Below are 21,301 nucleotides of genomic sequence, written 5' to 3'. Positions count from 1 at the left end.
TACTTTCACTGCTAGCTTTATGGTCCAGAAGGCAGGGCGGGAAGCGATTACAGCTCAGAAAAATTCCCAGTGCCCTTGGAGAGGAGCTGACTGAGATGCACTGCCCCAGAAAGTCCTGCTGTCTGGCTGGGTAAAGAAAAACCGGTGGCAATCTTCAGCCTGGGCAGGAGGTTCATTCTGCTCCCCCAGCAGGGAAAAGGAGAAGCTTCCAGTCTCTGCTGCCCCCTAACGATGGCAAGAGCAGGCCTAGCATCAGCTTATGATGCTCCTGTAGATGTCAGTTTTTGGGGCCCAGTACAAAATCTTTGGGTGGCCCTCCACCAGTGTTGTTCTGTTTGTCTGCTGTAGGGGAGCCGTGGAGGGGCTGCACTCCTAGGAGGGGGCCGGCCTCTGGGTCCGGTTTGCTGCGTTTGGCCAGGTCCTCATTGTGAGCCTTGCGGATATGTCGGTACAAGTCCCCCGACTGCGTGTAGCTGCGCAGACAATAGCGACACTCGTAGGGGCGCTCGCGCGTGTGCACCGTGGCGTGTCGCCTTAGTGTGTAAGAACATGAGAAGGTCTTCCCACATGTCTTGCAAGTGGGCACATCCTCAGTAAAAACCCCAAAGCTTCCCGGGGTTGCTTCATATTCGGAAGGCAGGTAAAGTGGCTCATGCAGGGCTGGGGGCGCAGGCAGGGGCGATGTCACCAGTCCTCGAGGATACTGCCCTGGACCTGGCAGCAAATGGTAGGGTAGGTGAGGATCTGGGGGCAGGAAGTGCTCACTTGGCCCCACCTCCTCCAGTCCTGCTGCTCTTGGCTCCTCAAAAGCCTCTGGCTGAGGGGGCTGTCCACCATACATTGCCCCTCCGGGCGGGAATAGTCCCTCAGGCCCCTGAGGCTGTTCCTCGGACACATCGGGCTCCTCATCAGAAATCACAATAGCTTCTACTTTCACCTGGACCAGCTCAGCTTCCACTGGTGCTGGAGCCTGTGATGGAACTGGGGCTGGGACTGGGGCTGCTGCTGGAGCTGGAGGATAGAAGCCTTGCAGTGGTCCCCCAGCAGCCCTTGGTTCCACCATCCTCAGACTCTCAGTACCCACATCAAGGGGAGCCAGCGGCTCCACCGAAACTGCTGGAAGGCCCGGAGAGAAGTAGTTTGCAGGAATGGTCTCTGTGGAGCTACTGGGGCTGGCAAGGGAGACATCAGTCACTAGAGGAGGAGGTGCCCGTAGATGTGGTGCCTCGACCTCCATGCCGGGCTGTGTAGTGTCAGCCCCCCCAGGCATTGGTGGCTCATCTGGAGGACAGACAGTTGGAGAGGGAGCTGCAGGGCCCTTCCATTCCCCTTTGCCCCAATTGCCTGATGTCTCGGCAGATGCCAACGAAGGCTGGGCGCCACGGGAAGTGGACAAAAACTCCAAACTAGGGGGCTGTGAGCTGGTTTCCTCCTCCTTCTTGGTACTGTCTGCCTCTGCCAGGGCCCGGGCCTGCAGCCGCCGCTTACACACTTTAACAATGTCATTCATGTGCAAGTAGCTGGCAGCAGCCAGCACATCCTCCACAGGGGTATCCCCCCTCAGGACCAGCTGGCCAGCATACATGAAGTCCAGAAGCAGCCCAAAGGCTGGGGCCGTGACAATCTCATTGTGGATGCACACCAGATCCCTCTTGTCCAGTTCTCGCTCTTTGTAGAAAAGCTGGAAGAATGGGCTGCAGGAGGCCAGCACAGCCCGATGGGCCAAGAACTGGGTGCTACCCACCATCACGGTGCAGTCACAAAGGAAACCCTGGGACCGCTGCTCTCGGAGGCTCTGCAGCAGCTGCTGGCTGTGTTCTGGGAACTCCATAGCACCCCACGAAGGGAAAAGGACCCTACGAAGGTCCCCACCAGAGGCTCCCTGGGAAGAGAGGACAGTAGGTTAGGGCAGGTAACCTCCCCAGCAACCTTCACCTCAGCCTGAGCTATCACCTGCCACCCAAAGCCTCTGGCAACACCGTCCTGACCCCAAAACGCCCGCTTAAATTACTACCCTTCTTTCTCCTAGGTCACACCCAGTGGTTTCCTTTTAGCCCCGCCCCCTCGGCACAACCTCCGCAGCAGGCCCCGCCCCCGCTTCGCAAAGGACACGCCCCGGAAGCCCCGCCCCCTAACCAGCCTCCGCTTCCTCAAATCCCACCCGGTGTTTTCCAGCAGCTCCTCCAACTAGGAGTCTCTTTTGCTTCCAGGCCTTTCCGGAAGGTACCTCTACGCCCCACTCCAGGAACTCCCCTGAGCCTCTCCCTCTCGCATTCCAGGGGCTAAGAAGTCCTAGGGTGGGAACTAGCAGAGAAAGCAGATCCCTCACCCACCAGCGAACAACCACCGGCGAACTCCGCCCCTTCCCACCTTCTCCGTTTTAATTGGCTCAAATTGGCCTCCCCTCGGCACGGATTGGCTCGCTGTCCATGAACCATCCCCCACCTTCTGAGCGGCGTCTGCAACTGGGTGCTGGTGGCGGTTGCTCCGGCAGCTAGGCGCAGGATTGGTTGGCGCTCCTGTCCTAAACTTTTCCTCCTCGTCCCTCCTTCTTTGCCCCAGAGACCTCTTGATTGGCTGAGCTTCTCCATCTACCTGCGGCGGTAGGAGGGCGGGCACCGGCTCCAAGGAGATGAGCACGAAGTCCTCTGGGCGGGGCGCGAGGCCCGACACCCTGCAGGGTGTTGTGCTCAGGGCGACTGGGAAAGGGAGAACCCACAAACTGGTGTGGTGCCCAGGCGGCCCGGCTCCAACATAACGGTGGGCAATAGCTATGCCTCTCTGAACTGCAGGTGTCTCCTGAAGGTCCCTTCCTCCCTCAAAAATGTCAAGATGCCCTTTTGCTTCACTACCCCAGTCTGATCGCTCTAGACTCCGGGCTCAGAAATGGTGGTGTCCTTATACCTGATCATACCGTCCTTAGCCTGATCCCTGTAGTCAATTTTACAATGAAGAGATTAGAGTGCCCTTTTCTGTGTCTGGAGCGGCCTGGGAGGTGCCGATGGAAGGAAGGGAGGGAGAGGGCACAAGGCCCTAAAATTTACCAGCACAGGAGAAGAGGAGAATAAAGAGCATGGTTACTTCTTCTTCTTTTTCTTTTTCTTTTTAAGTAGGCTCGATGCCCAACATGGGGCCTGAACTCACGACCCAGAGATCAAGAGTCATACACTCCACCGACTGAGCCCCAAGAGCACGGTAGCGTGTTTTTTTGTTTTGGGTGTTTTGTTTGTTTGTTTGTTGGGTTTTTGGGGGTTTTTTGTTTCTTTTTTTTAGTGTGGTTACTTCTGAATAAATCTTTTTTCTTTTTAAAGTTACTATTTCTTTTTTAGAAAGATAGTAGTTTTTTGAAGATTTTATTTATTTATTTGACAGAGAGATAGGGAGAGCCGGAACACAAGTAGGGGGAGTGGAAGAGGGAGAAGCAGGCTTCCTGCGGAGGAGAGAGCCCGATTGGGGCTCGATCCCAGGACTCTGGGATCATGACCTGAGCCGAAGGCAGACGCCCAACGACTGAGCCACCCAGCCGCTGCCTGAATAAATCTTTTGAGGGTACCTACGCAACCAGCAGAGGAAGGGGTATGAGTTGGGAGTCAGTGATACCTGCCTCTTCCCTGACCAGGGCAATGTGTTGACAGGATTATCACAGGGGTAGCTCAGTGCCCTTCACCCCTACTTGCCCCATCACCCACAGTACTAAGTATCTTCACTTTGTTCTGCAGCCAAGCCCTCCAATGAGACCTAACCAGAATTAGGGACATTCATCAAACTTTCATCCTTGTACTTGAGCTGTGTGGGCCATACTGGACTCAGCTTGAGATCCCATCTTTTCAAGATATCTTCCAAGCCACACAGTATTGCATAGAAATTAAAATTAATGTAAGCAACATTTCATTTTTTGAAAAATAACTATATTTTCAAAACAAAAAAAATATAGTGATAATTAGTGGCATTGTTTTATATTTTCCCAAATTCCTTTAATGTCTGGCTTAATAGAAGACAGATGGATTCTCACATCTGCTTTTTTCAAGCTATTATGAGATGTTGTCTTGCTTATGTGAAGAAAATGCCTCACACAGGTATGAGTTCATGGAATTTCATTGGTTATGGTGAGGTCTTTGTATTTTATTCTTAGTGTAATGGGAAGCCATTGATGGGTTTTAAGCAGAGGAATGTTCTGATATGATTCTAGTTCTTAGAGGCTTATCCTGCCTACTCAGTGGAGAAGGGACCACAGGGGATCAAAGTGGGAGCAGGGAGGAGGGTGTGGGTATGGTCCCATAGGAGATGATGGTGCCTTGACAAAGGTAGTGGTGGATGTAGCTGGAGAGAAATGCTGGGTCAACAGAATTTTGCTAAAACGAGGGTAGGAAATTAGGGACAAGAAAAAAAAAAGAGTCAAAGGTGGCCCAAATTTTTGCATGAGCAGTGGTGTGGCTGATAGAACCATTTTCCTAGAGGGGGCAATGGGAAATCGAGAGTTCTGCTTCTGACCTTTAAGTAGAGCTTCCTCTTAGCCAGTTAGACTTGTGAGCCTGAAGATCAAGGGGAATGTTGGGGTTGGAGATACATGTTGGGAGTATCATCAGCATATAGATGGTATATTTAAAACCAAGGGACTAGAGAGATTACCCCCTGCACAGTAGAGGGCTGCTGGAGTGGTAACATAGGCTGTTTAGGAAGGTGAAGCAATCCTGTTTCTACAGGTTCAGAAGAGATCAGAATGAAGGTGAGTCAGAGTTTGGGCACAGAGACTGAATGCATGCCACACTTCAGTATTGCCATGCCTACTGGACCTAGATTAAAAAAAAAATTTTTTTTTAAAGATTTTATTTATTTATTGGACAGAGAGAGGCACAGCGAGGGAGGGAATACAAGCAGGGGGAGTGGGAGAGGGAGAAGCAGGCTTCCGGCTGAGCAGGGAGCCCGATATGGGGCTTGATCCCAGGACCCTGGGATCATGACCTGAGCCAAAGGCAGACGCTTAATGACTGAGCCACCCAGGTGCCCCCCCAATTTTTTTTTTTTTAAGTAACTCTATGCCCAACGTGGTAAGGCTTAAACTCATGACCTTGAGATCAAGAGTCACATGCTCTACTGACTGAGCCAGCCAGACACCCCTGAAATTTCTTGTTTTAGCTTTAAATTTCCCACATTGGGTGTAGAAGTTACTTAAAAATAAAATCTTAGTAAATAAATAAATTAATAAATACCAAAAGAAATTTCATACCCATAGTAGCAACTTTCCCCCAAGAAAAAAGCTTGAAAAGCTTTGCTTCTGTGTCTGTGTATTAATAGAAGTCAGATAAACATCTACCATTTATTTAGCATTTGTCAAGTGCTAACAGTGTGCTAAAGATATAATCTCTAATTCCATAATAGCCTTTCTTCTTTCTTAGACAGAAATGACACCTTCAGCTACATTAAGTAACTTGGCCAAGGTCACACAGCTAATAAAAGGCAGAGCTGAGATTGAATTTCAGTCTATCTTCAAAACCATACCCCTAACCATTCTGTAGATCTATCTTCCTAGAGTGTCGGCAGGTGGTTTTCAAGGTTGTTGTTGTACCAATGGCCAGAGGATTTAGACTTGGTCATCCTACTGTTGGAAGAACTGAAGGCACAGAGGGAGGAGCCCAGAACCCGGAAGAGGGGCAGCTGAGATGGATGATTTTGCTCAGAGATTGCCCTCCAGCAGGATCAGCTGCTTCTGTTTGTCTTTAGGAAACAGGTGACAGACATCACAAGGGCTCCTCTCTAAAAAGAGATAGCAAAAATTAACTGAATCCTCCAATGGACTTTCTCTGTATGCCAAATCTTAGTACAGCTGATTGGTAGCCATTGCTGTTTTCTCTTCTATCTTAGCTGGTCTCTCTCTGATCCTGAAGCTTTGGAAGCAAGGGGATCAGGGCTTGGGGAAAATTTGTCATGGCCAACCGATGCCTGGGGAGCTCAGAGACAGACCAGGTTCAGCCAGTCTTTGCTGACAAAATCCAAAGGCAGAGAAACAAGTGGTGGTGAAACAAAAAAGGAGTTTATTTCAGGGAAGCCAACACTGGGGAAGACAGTGGATTAGCGTCTCAAAGGCTGTCTCCAAAGTGCTGATACTCCCACGTTCATATAAGGAAAATGCAGGGCAAAGGTAGGTGGGTACGTGCAGGTAGGCGGAGAAGTTCAAATGGATCACTGTCTTGCAGGCAATCATCAGTGGGGTTTTGCTGGCTCAGGACAGTCCTTGTTGCTTGAGGGGATAGTTTGGTTTCCATCAAGGGATGCTTTGCCCTCAGGGTCTTCTGCATGAGCCAAGAGACAAGCTGTAATGAAGAACCCAACTAGAAAGTTTGAGGTCAAAATGGAGGCAGCCAAAGCCCTCTTTTACCCTGGGAAGCCACTGGGTTCCAAAAAGGAGAGACATAATTAGACTTGAGTTTTGAATACATCACTCTTGGCAAATAAGCACATAAAAAGATGTTCAACATCATTAGTCATTAGGGAAGTGAAAATTAAAACCACAATGAGATACTACTACACATTTACTAGAATAGCTAAATAAACAAACCCTGCTGACAATACAAAGTGCTGGTGAGGATATTAGAGCAACTGGAATTCTTATCCCTGCATATGCAATTATAATATTTTACCATACCACACAGGCACAATAGGTGTAAATGAACTCAAGAGCATCGATAATAGTAAACTGTGGTAAAATGACTAGGAAGAGATGAGGGTTTCTTTTAAGATTTTATTTTACTCTTTTAAGAAATCTCTCTACCCAACATGGGGCTTGAACTCACAACCCCCAAATCAAGAATCATATGCTCTACCACCTGAACCAGCCAGGCACCCCAGGAAGTGATGAGTAATAAGTATCTATTAATAATTCTGATTCTAGGGGCGCCTGGGTGGCTCAGTTGTTAAGCGTCTGCCTTTGGCTCAGGTCAGGATCCCAGGGCCCTGGGATCGAGCCCCGCATCGGGCTCCCTGCTCCGCGGGAAGCCTGCTTCTCCCTCTCCCACTCTCCCTGCTTGGGTTCCCTCTCTCGCTGTGTCTCTCTCTGTCAAATAAATAAAATCTTTAAAAATAATAATAATAATAATTCTGACTCTAATTACAGTGTCTGTCCCCCCCCCCCGCAACACACACACACACATCAAGTAATTCTCAGACACCAGCTGAATGTTCTTTTTTTTTTAAATTTTTTATTGTTATGTTAATCCCCATACATTACATCATTAGTTTTAGATATAGTGTTCCATGATTCATTGTTTGTGCATAACACCCAGTGCTCCATGCAGAACGTGCCCTCCTCAATACCCATCACCAGGCTAACCCATCCTCCCAACCCCCTCCCCTCTAGAACCCTCAGTTTGTTTTTCAGAGTCCATCGTCTCTCATGGTTCTTCTCCCCCTCCGATTTCACCCCCTTCATTCTTCCCCTCCTGCTACATTCTTCTTCTTTTTCCAGCTGAGTGTTCTACAATTCAATTCTGAAACCATCTCCCTGGAGATGTTGGGTTCCACAGGTTAAGGGCTCGGTCCTATAAGAATGCTCCCCTTTTAGATGCCAATTGAAAGTCCGGGTTGTCCCTGTGCTTCTCACCTACTGGCTATAGATTGGAAGTTCCAAAGACTCCTTCTTGGGTTTAGTTAATTTGCTAGAGTGGTTCATGGAACACAAAGACATTTCACTTACTAGATTACTGGTTTATTATAAAAGGATATATAACTCAGGAATAGCTAGGTGAAGAGATGCATAGGGCAAAGTATGGGAAAAGGGTATGGAACTTCTATGCTCTCTCTTACAGTGCTACTCTCCCAGTATCTCCAAGGTATTCACCAACCTAGAGGCTCTCTGAACCCCATCCTTTTCGGGTTTTATGGAGGCTTCATTACACACACACAATTGATGAAATCGTTGGCCAAAGGTCAAGGATTCAACCTCCAGCCCTCTCCCTACCCTGGAGGTCAGGAGGTTGAGACCGAAAGATCCAACCCTCCAATCTTGAGGTTGGTTCTCCCAGCAACCAGTCCCTATTATTAGGTGATTTTCAAATGTCACCTCATTAACATAAACTCAGGTTTGAAAGGGGTTTGTTATGAATATCAAGACACCTTTAACACCGTTATCACTTAGGAAATTCTGAGGGTTTTAGGAGCTCTGTGCCAAGAACAGAGAAGACCAAATATATATTTCTTATTATAAATCACAATATCACAATTACCTTTGTGGGGTTTTTTTCTAACTTTTTATTATGAACAATGTCAAACACACAAAAGTAGAAGGAAACATATAAGAAACCATTATTACCCATCACCCGGCTTCAACAATTACAAATGTATCGCCAAACTTGTTTCGTCTATACCTCTGATGTGGGAAAGACCGAAGGAAATGTAGATAAAATTAAACATCCTTATAACCGGCAGCCCATTGACAAATACTTGAAAAGGCAGATTATAACATTCCTCCAGGATCCTGAGTCTTCTTTAGCATATGAAATTCCTTTTAGAATTTCCCTTATCTTTATGTCCCCCCCAACCCCAAGGTATATAATCTGTTGTTCCTCACAATCCCCGGGCAGCAGGGAGCAGTGGGGCCCCATCCACAGCAGCTCTTTCTGCCCAGGGGTCCTGTCCCGGTGCTTTAATAAAACCACCTTTTTTGCACCAAAGATGACTCAAAAATTCTTTCCTGGCCATCAGCACCGGACCCCACCAACCTCACCAACATTCCAAAAAAAGCAAAAAGCAAAAAACTACCTCACCTCTGCCTTTGTTTTTTAAGTTTATATATATTTTTAAATATTTGTTTATTTATGAGAGAGAGAGAGCATGAACAGGAGGGACAGAGGGAGAGGGAGAGAGAATCTCAAGCCGACTCCATACTAAGCGGGAGCCCGACAGGGGGCTCGATCTCACAACCCTGAGATCACGACCTGAGCTAAATGAAAGCAAGAGGTGGACGTTTAACCAACTGCGCCACCCAGGCACCCCTGCCTTTTTTTTTTTTAGTATAATTAATTTAATTGTAAGTTATAATAATAGACAGCATTAAATGTTTGATAGAGGCTGTATTTAACAGCTGGCTTGTAAAATTTCTGAAATACAACTGGCTAGGGGCAATTGGCTGGCTCAGTCGGTAGAGCATGCAACTCAATCTTGGGGTTGTAATGTCAAGCCCCACTCGGGTGTAGAAATTATTTAAAATTAGGGACACCTGGGTGGCTCAGTCATTAAGTGTCTGCCTTCGGCTCAGGTCATGATCCCGGGGTCCTGGGATCGAGCCCCGCATCGGGCTCACCAGTCAGCAGGAAGCCTGCTTCTCCCTCTCCCACTCTCCCGGCTGCTCCCTCTGCTTGTGTTCTCTCTCTCTCTCCCTCTCTCTCTGTCAAATAAATAAATAAAAGTCTTAAAAAAAAAACCCTAAAATAAAATTAAATTAAGGGGCACCTGGATGGCTCAGTCGGTTAAGCATCTGACTTTTTTTTTTTTTTTAAGATTTTATTTACTCATTTGAGAGAGAGAGAGAGAGGCAGAGAGATCACAAGCAGGGGGAGAGGCATGAGGAAGAGGGAGAAGACTCCTCGCTGAGCTGGGACCCCGACATGGGGCTCGATCCCAGGATCTGGAGACCATGACCGAACTAAAGGCAGATGCTTAACCATCTGAGCCACCCAGGCGCCCCATAAGCGTCTGACTCTTGATTTCAGCTCCAGTTGTGATCTCAGGGTTGTGGGATTGAGCCTCACCTTGGGCTCTGGTCTGGGAGTGGAACCTGCTTAGGACTCTCTCTCCCTCTCCCTCTGTGTCCCCCCCACCCCTACTACTTACCAAACACGTGCACTCTCTCTCTCTTAAAAAAAAAAAAAAAAGGCTCAGAAGTGATAAGGGAGTATCCGAGGTTTTGGCCTTTAATCATTTCATCCCTCTTACAAGGAGCTTCCTAACTCCCAGCCCCAAATTAACCAATCTCTCCCATTTCACCCTGGGGACCAAGTGCTTGTTAGACCTGGTCTGGGAAGGCCCATATACCAGGATTTTAGCAACTCTACCAGCAGTCAAAGTGAAGCCTGGATCCACCATTCCAGAGTCAAACCCTGGTCAAACCCTGGTCCCCAATGGGGCCTAACAACAAGGAACCAAAATCCCTCTGTGAACCCAGAGAGGACTCAAGCTAGTCTTGAAGTGACAAGACACAGATAAGTCTTTTTCCTTTTGCCTGCCTTCTCACAGTATGTGGAGAGTTCACGAAGACATCCTCTATCTCTCGCGGGACCCCTGGCTGTACTCAGTCTTTCATTGTGCACTGGGCCTTGCCTCCTAAATGGCCTAACCCTTTTCATATTTTCCAGAAGGTCAAACCAGGGGACCCCTTGATAGATCTGGATGAGAGGAACCCTGACTGCCACCCCATCCACGTCCCTGACCAGCAGGAAGTAGCTATGGTCGGTCGTCGCCCTTTTTCCCTAAGAGCAGTTAGGGTTACCTCTTCAGAGGGGGGAATGATGAAGGATAATTGGAAGAAAGGCAGGTGGGACAACCCCCCCCCCCCCACGCCCTAAGAGGAAACCACCCTTAAAACACCCTTTTACACCACCCTGGAAGGAGCCCTCCACCCTTTCCCATATGATAGGTGACAAAAACCCGATTGGATGACAGGCTCAGGGAGGGTTCATCAGATGAAAACAGCCCGCCAACAAAGCCCATAAAAACCCCTAGACTTAGAAATTCCGGTGGCAACCCCTTTGGGTCCCCTCCCTCCTTGGAAACTTTGTACTATCACTTTGCTATAGCTCAATAAACCTTGTTTTGCTGCCCACCAAAAAAAAAAAAAAAAAAAGGCTCTTGTAGTTGGTTCCAGCACCCCACTGTCCTTAAGTTTGCCTTTGAGGGGTCCATAATAGCCAAACTATGGAGAGAGCCCAGATGTCCATTGACAGATGAATGGATAAAGAAGATGTGGTGTATATATACACAATGGAATACTACTCAGCCATCAGAAAATGAAATCTTGCCATTGCAACACGATGTAGATGGAATTAGAGGGTATTATGCTAAGCGAAATAAGTCAACCAGAAAAAGATAATTATATCACTCATATGTGCAATTCAAGAAACAAAACAGAAGATCATAGGGGAAGAGAGGAAAAAATAAAACAAGACAAAATCAGTCAGGGAGACAAACCAAAAGAGACTCTTAACTCTAGGAAACTGAGGGTTGCTGAAGGCGAGATGGGTGGGGGGATGGGGCTATTGGGTGACAGGCATTAAGGAGGGCACGTGATGTAATGAGTACTGGGTGTTATATAACACTGATGAGTCACTGACCTCTACCTCTTGAAACCAATAATACACTATATGTTAATTAATTAGATTTAAATAAAAAGCAAAACAAAACAAAAGTTGCCTTTGAGGGGAGGCTGGCTGGAAAAGAAGAGAAGTTAAGGACTGCTGGGGCCCATTCATCTGCTTCCTTGCCTGATTCTCCAAAGGGGATCCCCATGGAGTCTGAGTGGGAGACTGGTGGGCTCAGACATTCTAGGAAATGGGCAGTGTCAATGGCAACTGGTGTGTGACTGCTCTGAGGAAGCAGATGTCTCTGTTCTTGAAGGAGGGTGGGTCAGGCTCTTTTATTTACAACATAAAAAAACTTAGGCAACTGGGAGTTTGCTCAAGGCCACAGTATTGTCCTGGCTCTAGAACCCGCTGCCCTTGCTAAGCCTTTCTCATGGGTCTGTGTCTCATGATTTCTGCCTCTTTCTGTACCACCCTTTTATCAGTCAGGGTCTCAGCAGGGAACAGACTGTATGCTCACTCTGGTTAATTGAGGTGAGTTTAATAAAGGGACTGTCTACAAAAAAGTGGGCAGAGTTGAAGGAACAGACAAAGGCTCATCAGTTCTCTAAGCCCCTGGTGTGTGTGTTGGAGGGGAGTGGAAAGGGGGACCAGGAAGGAGTGCAGTGACCTGGTGTCTCACACAGGGAGGGAGTGCTGCCTTCTGGGCTCTGATTTTGGCTGCTTCATCTCCTAACTACCTGGGGGCAAGGAGTGGGGTATTCCATGTTTGTTGAACGAATCCTGCATGAAAATCTGGAATGCCCAAATATGCAAGAGTCTTGGGGTCAGACAGCGTGAATTTGAATCCCGCCCTTGAGTGATCCTCAAGTGACCTCAACCCTCTGAGCCTGGGCCCTCATTGGTAAAGCTTGCCTGGTGGGGTTGCTGGAAAAAGACAGCTACTTCCTATGCTTAGCTATGTGAAAGCAGTCCTCAAATATTTGCTATACGAATGCACTCTGCTAAAGCGCTTTATTCCTGTTGTCTTTCATTAGCTAATTAATTCCATTTAAAAGTACTTATTTGGGATGCCTGGGTGGCTCAGTTGGTTAAGCGTCTGCCTTCGGCTCAGGTCATGATCCCAGGGTACTGGGATCGAGTCCTACATAGGGCTCCTTGCTCAGCAGGGAGCCTACTTCTCCCTCTGCCTGCCGCTCCCCATGCTTGTGCTCTCTCTCTCTGATAAATAAACAAATAAAAATTTTTAAAAACTACTTATTTATTGAGCATCCATTCTAGCCCTGGCACTGTTAAGAGTCTGGAGGTTGGACCCACTGGTGGGCGTGGCACAAGTGGGCGGGGCTCACGGATTTCCCGCCCATGACAGCGATGCCCAATTGGGTCTACGGAGGGCGCACAGTCCCGCCCACTTCGCTGGGGCAGGCCCGGAAGCAGGGTTGGGAAGGCTGTGCGTGTTTCCGGTTTGGCCGGAGGCCCGGCTGCCGAGGCTCGTCTGGGTTCCGGTGCTGTCGCGTCCCTGCTGGGAAGATGTTCTATCACGTAAGCGGAGCACGGGGTGGCGGCGAGGGCAGGGTTGAGAGGAGGAGCGAAGCGGGGCGCCGGGACGAGGAGTTGCTCTTGGCCCCGTGTCCCTCCCGCGTCTTGCTTGGTCTCCACCCCACTTTCCCCGCAGATCTCCCTGGAGCACGAGATCCTGCTGCACCCGCGCTACTTCGGCCCCAACCTGCTCAACACCGTAAAGCAGAAGCTCTTCACCGAGGTGGAGGGGACCTGCACCGGCAAGTGAGTGCCGCGCGCTTCGAGGCGCCGATGCTTGCAGCCTCTCCCCAACTCCTACTCATCCCGCAAGGACCTGCCACCTACCCTGGGGAACCCTCCCACCTTCTCAGGCACCCCCCGCAGTCACTTGCTTCCTGCTTTGGGTTCCCGTGGCGCCCTCGGCAAAGCTGGATCGCAAGACTGCTTTACTTCAGCAGAGATTGGTCATTCATTTACTCCGCAAACATTTCTAAAGTTCCTGCTGTGTGCCAGGTTCTGTGTTGGGCCCTGGGAACAATGCAGGGAACGAGATAGAATGAGGCCAGCTCTCGTGGGGCTCACAGCCTAATCATTGTTCCTGTGTCTGTTCTCCCTGTTATTCTTCTGGTTTTTTCCATCCCACATGACTGGCATGGCACATCTCTGGGCTCTGCACACAACGGCCTCTCACATGGTGATGTGAATGAGCTGGGATGAGCCCGGGGCTATGGAGTACATGGGCCTCCCACATCCGAATAAGCACAGGCAGGGGCGCCTGGGTGGCTCAGTAGGTCAGGTGTCTGACCTCGGCTCAGGTCCTGATCTCAGGGTCCTGGAATTTAGCTGCACGTGGGGCTCCATGCTCAATGGGGAGTCTGTTTCTCCCTCTCCTCCTACCCCTGCTCATGCTCTCAAATAAATAAAAAATAAAATCTTAGGGGCACCTGGGTGGCTCAGTCGTTAAGCGTCTGCCTTCGGCTCAGGTCATGATCCCAGGGTCCTGGGTTCGAGCCCCACGTCAGGTTCTCTGCTCGGCGGGAAGCCTGCTTCTCCCTCTCCCGCTCCCCCTGCTTGTGTTCCCTCTCTCGCTGTGTCTCTCTCTGTCAAATAAATAAATTAAAAAAAAAAAAAGGCACATGCAAGTTCCTGAGCCTCATCTCATCCCGACAGAATCAAGACTGGGGACAGACCTGGGAATCTGTGTTTTAGTAAGTTCCTCTTAGGTGATTCTGAGGCATGCCCAAGATTGAGGTCTCTTGGCTCAAGGACTGCAGCCTCCTTGGACATTTATTGTGAAATTATGAGGGCAGCGTTTGGCATTATAGATACTGATTGGTGTCCTGTCTTCTCTCAGGCATTAAGTTCTGGGGGCAGGGGTGGTGCTCTCCCCTAATCCCCATGCTCACTGTCTTGTTGCATATGGTTTTAGAGGCTCTTGCCCACACATTGCTTTTCTTTCTTTTTTTTAAAATTTTTTTTTTTAGATTTTATTTATTTGAGAGAGAGAGACAAAGATAGTGAGATAGAGAGCACAAGTGGGGAGGAGAGGGAGAAGCAAGTTCCCCACAGAGCAGGGAGCCCGATGCGGGACTCGATCCCAGGACCCTGGGATCATGACCTGAGCCGAAGGCAGATGCTTAACCGACTGAGCCCCCCAGGCGCCCCACACAGTGCCTTTCTTTTCCCCATCCTCTTTACAGGTATGGCTTTGTAATTGCTGTCACCACCATTGACAATATTGGTGCTGGTGTGATCCAGCCAGGCCGAGGCTTTGTCCTTTATCCGGTTAAGTACAAGGCCATTGTTTTCCGGCCCTTTAAAGGGGAGGTCGTGGATGCTGTCGTCACTCAAGTCAACAAGGTGAGACCATACGTAGCGGAGGCAGTTGGGTGGCTGCTCAGAAGATGGGGGCTGGGTCCCGCCTGCTCTTGCTAACTCTGTGTCCTTGGCTAAGTCGCTTTGTACTTGAGTTTCCTCACCTGTCAAATGGTACAGTCACCTGAGCTGCCTCCCTCCGGGTCATGGAAGTCAGTGTGAGTAGTCAGCAATAGCAGCCTCCATTCGTTGAGTACTTACTGTGGGCCCGGTGTGGTGCAAAACCTCATGACGACTGAGGTGGGTGCTTTTCATCCCTTTTTATAGAAGCTTACGCTTGGAGAAGTTAAGTCTACTGGCCAAGGTCATGTGATCAACAGGTGTTCAAATTGTGGATGGACAGGTCCCAAGCCTTGGCCCTTGATTGCACTGAGTTTGCTTCACTTAAAATGAAATCTTGGCAGAAGAGAGACATGAAAGCAAATGATCCGACTCAGAGTGGTTTCAAAACATGAAGAATATTTTTGGGAATCAGATGAAGTTGGGAAGCTTAAAGGAGTTGGGGGATAAAAGACAAAGCAAAGTTATTCATTGTCCTCCTAGGTTGGGCTCTTCACAGAAATTGGACCTATGTCCTGCTTCATCTCTCGACATGTAAGTCTGGGTGTGCCGGGGGTGCTAAGGAGGAGAGGCGCCAGTCATGACCATCTCTGGAAGCACCCATGTAAAGCGCTGACCCAGTCTTGCTTTCCTTTCAGTCCATCCCATCAGAGATGGAGTTTGACCCCAACTCCAACCCACCGTGCTACAAGACAATGGACGAGGTGAGTGAGGAAGACCGTGAGAGGGAGGAAGAATGAGCCCTCCAAGGGATTTTTGGCTTGGGGGCTATCTGAGTATCCTGTTCCCTCTTCCCCAGGACATTGTGATTCAGCAGGACGATGAGATCCGCTTGAAGATTGTGGGGACTCGTGTGGACAAGAATGACATTGTGAGTCTCTTGCCTGCCTTCCTGCCTGTACCAGGCAGAGCTGGGAGCTGTTGATTTCTTACCACCCAGGGTTCCTGGGGATTTTGTGCTCTTCTGCCAGGAGGAGGGGATGGGTGGGCAGAAGGCCTGGGGCTAGGGGTTAGAGGCTAGTTCTGTGCTTGCTCAGGCTTTATTTCCTTTCTACTTTCCCTCCTGCAGTTTGCTATTGGCTCTCTGATGGACGATTACTTGGGTGAGTGCCTGATCATGCATCCAGGGTTGTTACCTGGAGAAGGGGTGTGTGGAGGCAGGGGGCGGATGTGGGACTTAATGGCCAAGTCGCAGATGAAGAAAACTCTCATGACTGTTTGCTTGGAAGATCCAGGACATGTGCTTCATGGGATGGGGAATGCCTGGGGATGGCTGCCCCAAGCTCTGAGCCTAACTGATGTGCTTTTCCTGTTTCCTGCAGGGCTTGTGAGCTGAGTGCCGGGGCCCCCTGCTCTGTTTGGTCCTTATCTAGGAGATGTGATGGTCACGCTCCTCATGTTGTCCAGAGGCCCAGTCTGGCTGCTGTAGGGAGGCAAAGAAGGTTCCTTGTCCCCAGAAGAACATCTGATTCTTCTTGCTGCTTAGCAGCCCCCCCCCCCCAGACTTTTGACTGTGCATTCTAACCATAAAAGGTCCTTTTTCTCATGGAAGTGTTACCTTCTTTCTTTGGTAAGAACAACTCTTTCTTAGAAAAGGCTGGAGGCCCTTTGCTTGCTAGCCTCTCTTTTGGTGGCCTGATGCCTCAAGTGGCCTCAGCGACCCAGGGGATCTGACTAAACCCTTCTGCAGAGGGCTAAAGTTGACCTCGTTGAAGGGAAGGCACCAATGTTAGGTCTTTGGCTTCCAGCAAATGATTCTGCCTTTAGAGCCATTCCGAGTCCCAATCTATTTTCAGAGTATTCGCCCTTCCCTCACCCTTAAACATAACCAAGGGTATAGCTGGGCATGAGGGGAGACAAGATGGTTGGGTAGGGAGAGGGAAACGAGGATCGTAATGACCCAGACTATGGCATCCCAACGTAGCCCTTCCTAGGATGCTCCACAAACAACAGAAGCCTTTATGTGCTAATCAGTCCCTAAGCTGAACTGAAAATGTGAGCAGCCTCAAAATGTCCTTAGGGTGACACGGCCAAAATCCAAGAAATGAACATAAGACTAAACAAACATGCTTCCCTCCCCCACAGTATGCTCACACTCTGCTTTTGTAATATAGTTTGTCTGCCTTGGAATGCCCTCTCCCAGCCTGTCTGCTTGTTGCCTGCTAATCTAGCAAGTCTCAGTCAATAATTCTCCTCCTCCTCCTCCCCCTCCTCCTCCTCTTCCTCCTTTTTCAGCAGAGCTGTGTTGTAGAAAGCGTGGTATTTGGGTTGAAGCAGAACTGGGTTTCAGTCCTAGCTGGGTGACCTTATGTTTTCTCATTATGAAATGGGCATACAACCCTCTTTGAAGACTTTATTTTTATTTATTTGTCAGAGAGAGAAAGCACAAGCAGGAGGAGCGGCAGGTAGAGGGAGAAACAGGCTCCCCGCTGAGCAAGGAGCCTGATTCGGGACTTGATCCCAGGACCCTGGGATCATGACCTGAGCCCAAGGCAGACACTTAACTGACTGAGCCACCCAGGTGTCACCATACAACCCTCTTTGGATGGTTGCTGCTAGTGTGAGCTCACACGTGCAAGTGGCTTGCATAGAGTCTGGCCCATGATAGGCCTTCAACTGTTAATTGTGATGATTGTGATATAATGCATATAAAGCAGTGATTATCAGCTGGGGTGATTTTTGCCCCCAGGGGACATTTGGCAATGACGTTTTTGGGTTGTGACAACTGTGGATGGTATTGCCTTCTAGTGAGTAGAGGCCAGGGATGCTGCTAAACATCCTACAATGTATAGGACGGTGCACCCCCCACCCCCCAACAAAGAATTATCTGGTAAGTTTGCCTCAATGCCGGCCGCCAGGACCTGTGGAGGAAGGGATGGGGCTTCGGGGACCCAGAGGGCGATGAAGACTTGCTACCCCAGTGCAGCACTCAGGCCCAACTCCCTCCTGTCTCATTCCTACCTTTCCATTTCCCCTCCTGTGAGTCCACGCTGCTTTAGGGCCCCACCTACACATGGACTGTTTGTGGCAAGCAAAATGTGCCTTATGTGCCTTATCCATGCTGTTCCCTCTGCCTGGAACGCCCTTCCAGCCTTTTTTTTTTTTGGCCAGGTTCACCCTTACTAACTGTTCCTAGCTCTGCCCAAGCATTTGCTGCCTCCAGGAAACCTTCCTGAAGCCCCAACTGCGCACCTGGGCGCCCCCAGCACCCTGTGCTTCCCCAGAGGACTGAACTCCCTCAGTGTTTCCATCTTCTCCACCACCTGGGAGCTCAGCTCCCAGCCCAGGCCAAGCCCAGGTGCGTGCTCGATAAATGTCTGAACAGATCCTAAGCCTTTGTCTTGCACCCCAAGGAAGCACCACCAATGTCCCGTGTGGCCAAGAGGGGCCTAGGGCGCTGGGCCCCAGTCTGTGTCGCAACTCCCCCCAGGACAAGGACCCAGAGCGGCCTCCCTCCACTCGCCCCCTCCCTCCTCTCTCTCTCTCCCCCCCCCCCCGCCGGTTCCCCACCCCCAGGCTCCCCCAGCCCAGCCACCAGCTGAGCGCCCTAGCGGGCAGGACTGCAGACCCAGCCCCTGAGCCAGCTTCCCACACGGCCTCACTCCTGCCCGGCTTCGATATGATGCAGTTCTGGATACATTCTCATTTGAATAAAGAGGCTTCTGCTGCCAAAAGATAAACTTTCCAAAACTGGAAACAGACCTATAAAGTTCAAATTGCATAATAATAAAAAAAAAGAACTTTCTGGTCCCAAATGTCAATCATGCCAAAGTCCAGAGACCCTGATATGAAGCATCCAGAATAGTGGCTGGAACATGGTAAGAAAATGGCACTTGAATGTGGTTTCCTTCTCCTTGCCTTCACCACTCCTGGACAGATAGATCGAGGCTTTTCCATTCATACCTTAACAGTGTGTCACAAAATGTGGTTTTGGGGCGCCTGGGTGGCTCAGTTGGTTAAGCGACTGCCTTCGGCTCAGGTCATGATCCTGGAGTCCCTGGATCGAGTCCTGCATCGGGCTCCCTGCTCGGCGGGGAGTCTGCTTCTCCCTCTGACCCTCCCCCCTCTCATGTGCTTGCTCTCTCTCATTCTCTCTCAAATAAATAAATAAAATCTTTAAAAAAAAAAAATGTGGTTTTGTTACTGTCTCCCATTTCTTTTTTTAACCCTTTTCTTTCTTTTTTTAAAGATTTTTATTTATTTGGGGCATCTGGGTGGCTCAGTCGGTTAAGCGTCTGCCTTTGGCTCAGGTCATGATCCCAGGGTTCTGGGATTGAGCCCCACATCGGGCTCCTTGCTTAGCAGGGAGCCTGCTTCTCCCCTGCCTGCCGCTCCCCCTGCTTGTGTTCCTGCTCTCTGTCTCTCTGTCTCTGTCTCTGTCTCTCTCTTGCTCTATGTGAAATAAATAAAAGATTTTTATTTATTTATTTGACAGGGAGCACAAATGGGGAGAAGCAGGCAGAGGAAGAGGGAGAAGCAGGTTTCCCACTGAGTGGGGAGCCTGATGCAGGGCTCGAACCCAGTTCCCTGGGATCATGACCTGAGCCGAAGGCAGACGCTTAACCTGCTGAGCCACCCAGGTGCCCTCTCTCTCTCTCTTTTTTTTTTAAGACTAATTTATTTATTTTAGAGAGAGAGCATGAGTGGGAGGGGCAGAGGGAGAGAATCTCAGCAGACAGCTCACTGAGCGCAGAACCTGACGCAGGGCCCCATCTCATGACCCTGAGATCACAACCTGAGCTGACACCAAGAGTGGGACGCTTAACTGATTGTGCCACCCAGGCGCCCCTAACCTCTTTTAAGTAATCTCTACGCCCACCGTGGGGCTTGAACTCAATGACCCGGAGATCAAGAGTCGCCTGCTCTACGGACTGAGCCTGCCAGGCGCCCCTCATTTTTCATTATGTAAAGTTTGTTATTTTATTGAGATAATTGTAGATTCACACGCATCCCTTTCATTTTTTTAATCTCCGGCTCGTGGCACTGGGCCAGGTTTTCCAAGTTTGTTGAATCGGGAACAGTTTCTGGGCTGGATTTGCAATGAATTTTCCCCACGAAAACCACATTATAGTTGTGCTACCACTTGGTCGTACTCTGAGTCAATCACCCGGGTTGTAGGGACTTCCGCCTAAGCTGTAAACACCATGTGTGTCACTGCGAGCAAAATTCCTCCCAAGTTCTCAGGTGGAACCACTCATCTGTAGATTGTGTGTGGGATAACCTGGAAGTAACACCAGGCCTAGAAAGGAAACAACTGATGAACGGAAGCAGCTCGTGGAACATGAGGACGTGGGTGGTGGTGAGGATGTGCGGTGTGGCACCCACTAAGAGGAGAGGCGCTGTGGGGGGAAGGGATCAAGTACGGATGGCCTGGAGATGGTTTGTAACTGAAAGTTACGGCCTCTTACAAAGGTCACAGGTAACAGGACTATCTGCCTGCTAATGCTAAATCTTTTACACACGGTACTGGATTGTTCACAACAATCAGTAGGTTCTGTTATCCCACTTGACAGTTGATAAAACAGGTTAGACACCTGAATTAGAATGCCTAAAGTCACACAGCTCGTGAGTGGTAGAGCTTTTGTTTTGTTTTTAAACTGTCCATCTGGCTCCAAAGCCATCATTAGCTCTTTTTGCCTGGCACTAGGTGGCTGGGGAGTGAGTGGGACCACTTTTATCTGTGGCCATGTGGGTCTCACTACTGTTTTCCTTGGCCCCTGCCTCCACCCGAGGTTGGGAGCAGATGGGCCCCAGATAGCTTGAATTCGGTTTCACTGTATTGCACAGGCCCCAGGGCCTTCCCCTGTTGTCTCCTGCTTCCAAGGTTGCCAATGGCTGTCCAGACTAATAACACCTCAGCAAGGAGATCTGACAGCAGCCCAGATCTTGCTAAGCTGACCTCAGACTCAGGACCTTGGAGGAGCCCCCACCCCTTCCCTTCATGCAGAGGCGGGCTGACACTCCAGTGTTCAAGCACAGTACTAAAAACTACTCCGAATCTCATTCTGAATAGAACTGGAAGAGACTCAGCAGGGTCATAGTCTCCTTAGGTGGTGTTGCCATGACAACCCAGCCACATCCATCTGGCTTTCCCAGCTCTGGCCTGGGAGGATCTTCTTTTCTAGAGGCAGCAGCATCTAACCCTGAGAGGGAGGAAGGGCGAGTATGTGTACATTCACGCTCCCCCGCGGAATACTCCTTTCTATAATGAATAGCCCATTGCAAACTACCTCATCTTGGATGAACATAAAGGAATTAATTCACTGCCTGCCTCTTGTTGTGTGAAAGAAGGTTCAACCACAACTCTGCCAAGGGCTTTCACGGACATTATCTCATTTAATCTACAGAATCCCGTGAGGTGGGTATTATTACCTCATTTTGTAGTTGGGTGAAAATGTGGTTAGGTAACTTGCTCCAAACCGGTGGCAGAATTTGAACCCAGGTTGGTCTGACTCCAAATACTGTCCTCAACTCACTAAATCCACTTGGTTCTGAATTGAGAACTGCCCAAGTTCGGGAAAGTGTGTGCACGTAAAATGGTCAAGGAAGTCTGCAAG

At 49.5% G+C, this 21,301-nt stretch overlaps 2 protein-coding genes and 1 long non-coding RNA gene across 7 annotated transcripts; 2 read left to right on the top strand and 1 right to left on the bottom strand.

Moving 5' to 3' along the window:
- Positions 1-2,373, bottom strand: ZBTB3 (zinc finger and BTB domain containing 3). Of its 3 annotated transcripts, none has more exons than XM_036122184.2 (2): positions 2,334-2,373; positions 1-1,882 (listed from the first exon to the last, which is right to left on the bottom strand). In XM_036122184.2, the coding sequence occupies exon 2, from the start codon at positions 1,829-1,831 to the stop codon at positions 278-280; it is 1,554 nt and encodes a 517-aa protein (XP_035978077.2). In that variant the 5' UTR covers positions 1,832-1,882; positions 2,334-2,373; the 3' UTR covers positions 1-277. The 3 variants fall into 3 exon arrangements, with proteins under 3 accessions (XP_035978077.2, XP_035978076.2, XP_035978079.2); XM_036122183.2 differs by lacking the exon at positions 2,334-2,373 and adding an exon at positions 2,228-2,321; XM_036122186.2 differs by lacking the exon at positions 2,334-2,373 and adding an exon at positions 2,162-2,295.
- On the top strand, positions 2,110-4,784 carry LOC144379410 (uncharacterized). 3 transcript variants are annotated; one of them, XR_013442306.1, is made up of 3 exons: positions 2,110-2,223; positions 3,111-3,195; positions 3,373-4,784. It is a non-coding gene; the product is annotated as an uncharacterized LOC144379410 (long non-coding RNA). The 3 variants fall into 3 exon arrangements; XR_013442305.1 differs by lacking the exon at positions 2,110-2,223 and adding an exon at positions 2,318-2,760 and having other exon boundaries at positions 3,114-3,195; XR_013442304.1 differs by lacking the exon at positions 2,110-2,223 and adding an exon at positions 2,318-2,805 and having other exon boundaries at positions 3,114-3,195.
- A 7,897-nt stretch (positions 4,785-12,681) lies between these two features.
- POLR2G (RNA polymerase II subunit G) lies at positions 12,682-16,290 on the top strand. Its single transcript, XM_036122180.2, has 8 exons — positions 12,682-12,830; positions 12,964-13,073; positions 14,510-14,669; positions 15,228-15,278; positions 15,383-15,448; positions 15,544-15,615; positions 15,814-15,847; positions 16,067-16,290. Exons 1-8 carry the CDS (start codon positions 12,819-12,821, stop codon positions 16,078-16,080), a joined length of 519 nt encoding a protein of 172 aa, XP_035978073.1. The 5' UTR covers positions 12,682-12,818; the 3' UTR covers positions 16,081-16,290.
- The last annotated feature ends 5,011 nt before the right edge of the window (positions 16,291-21,301 follow it).

Source organism: Halichoerus grypus, chromosome 11 (genome assembly GCF_964656455.1).
Source record: "Halichoerus grypus chromosome 11, mHalGry1.hap1.1, whole genome shotgun sequence".
NCBI classification, from domain to species: domain Eukaryota; kingdom Metazoa; phylum Chordata; class Mammalia; order Carnivora; family Phocidae; genus Halichoerus; species Halichoerus grypus.
This window is presented reverse-complemented; position numbering and strand designations above follow the sequence as displayed.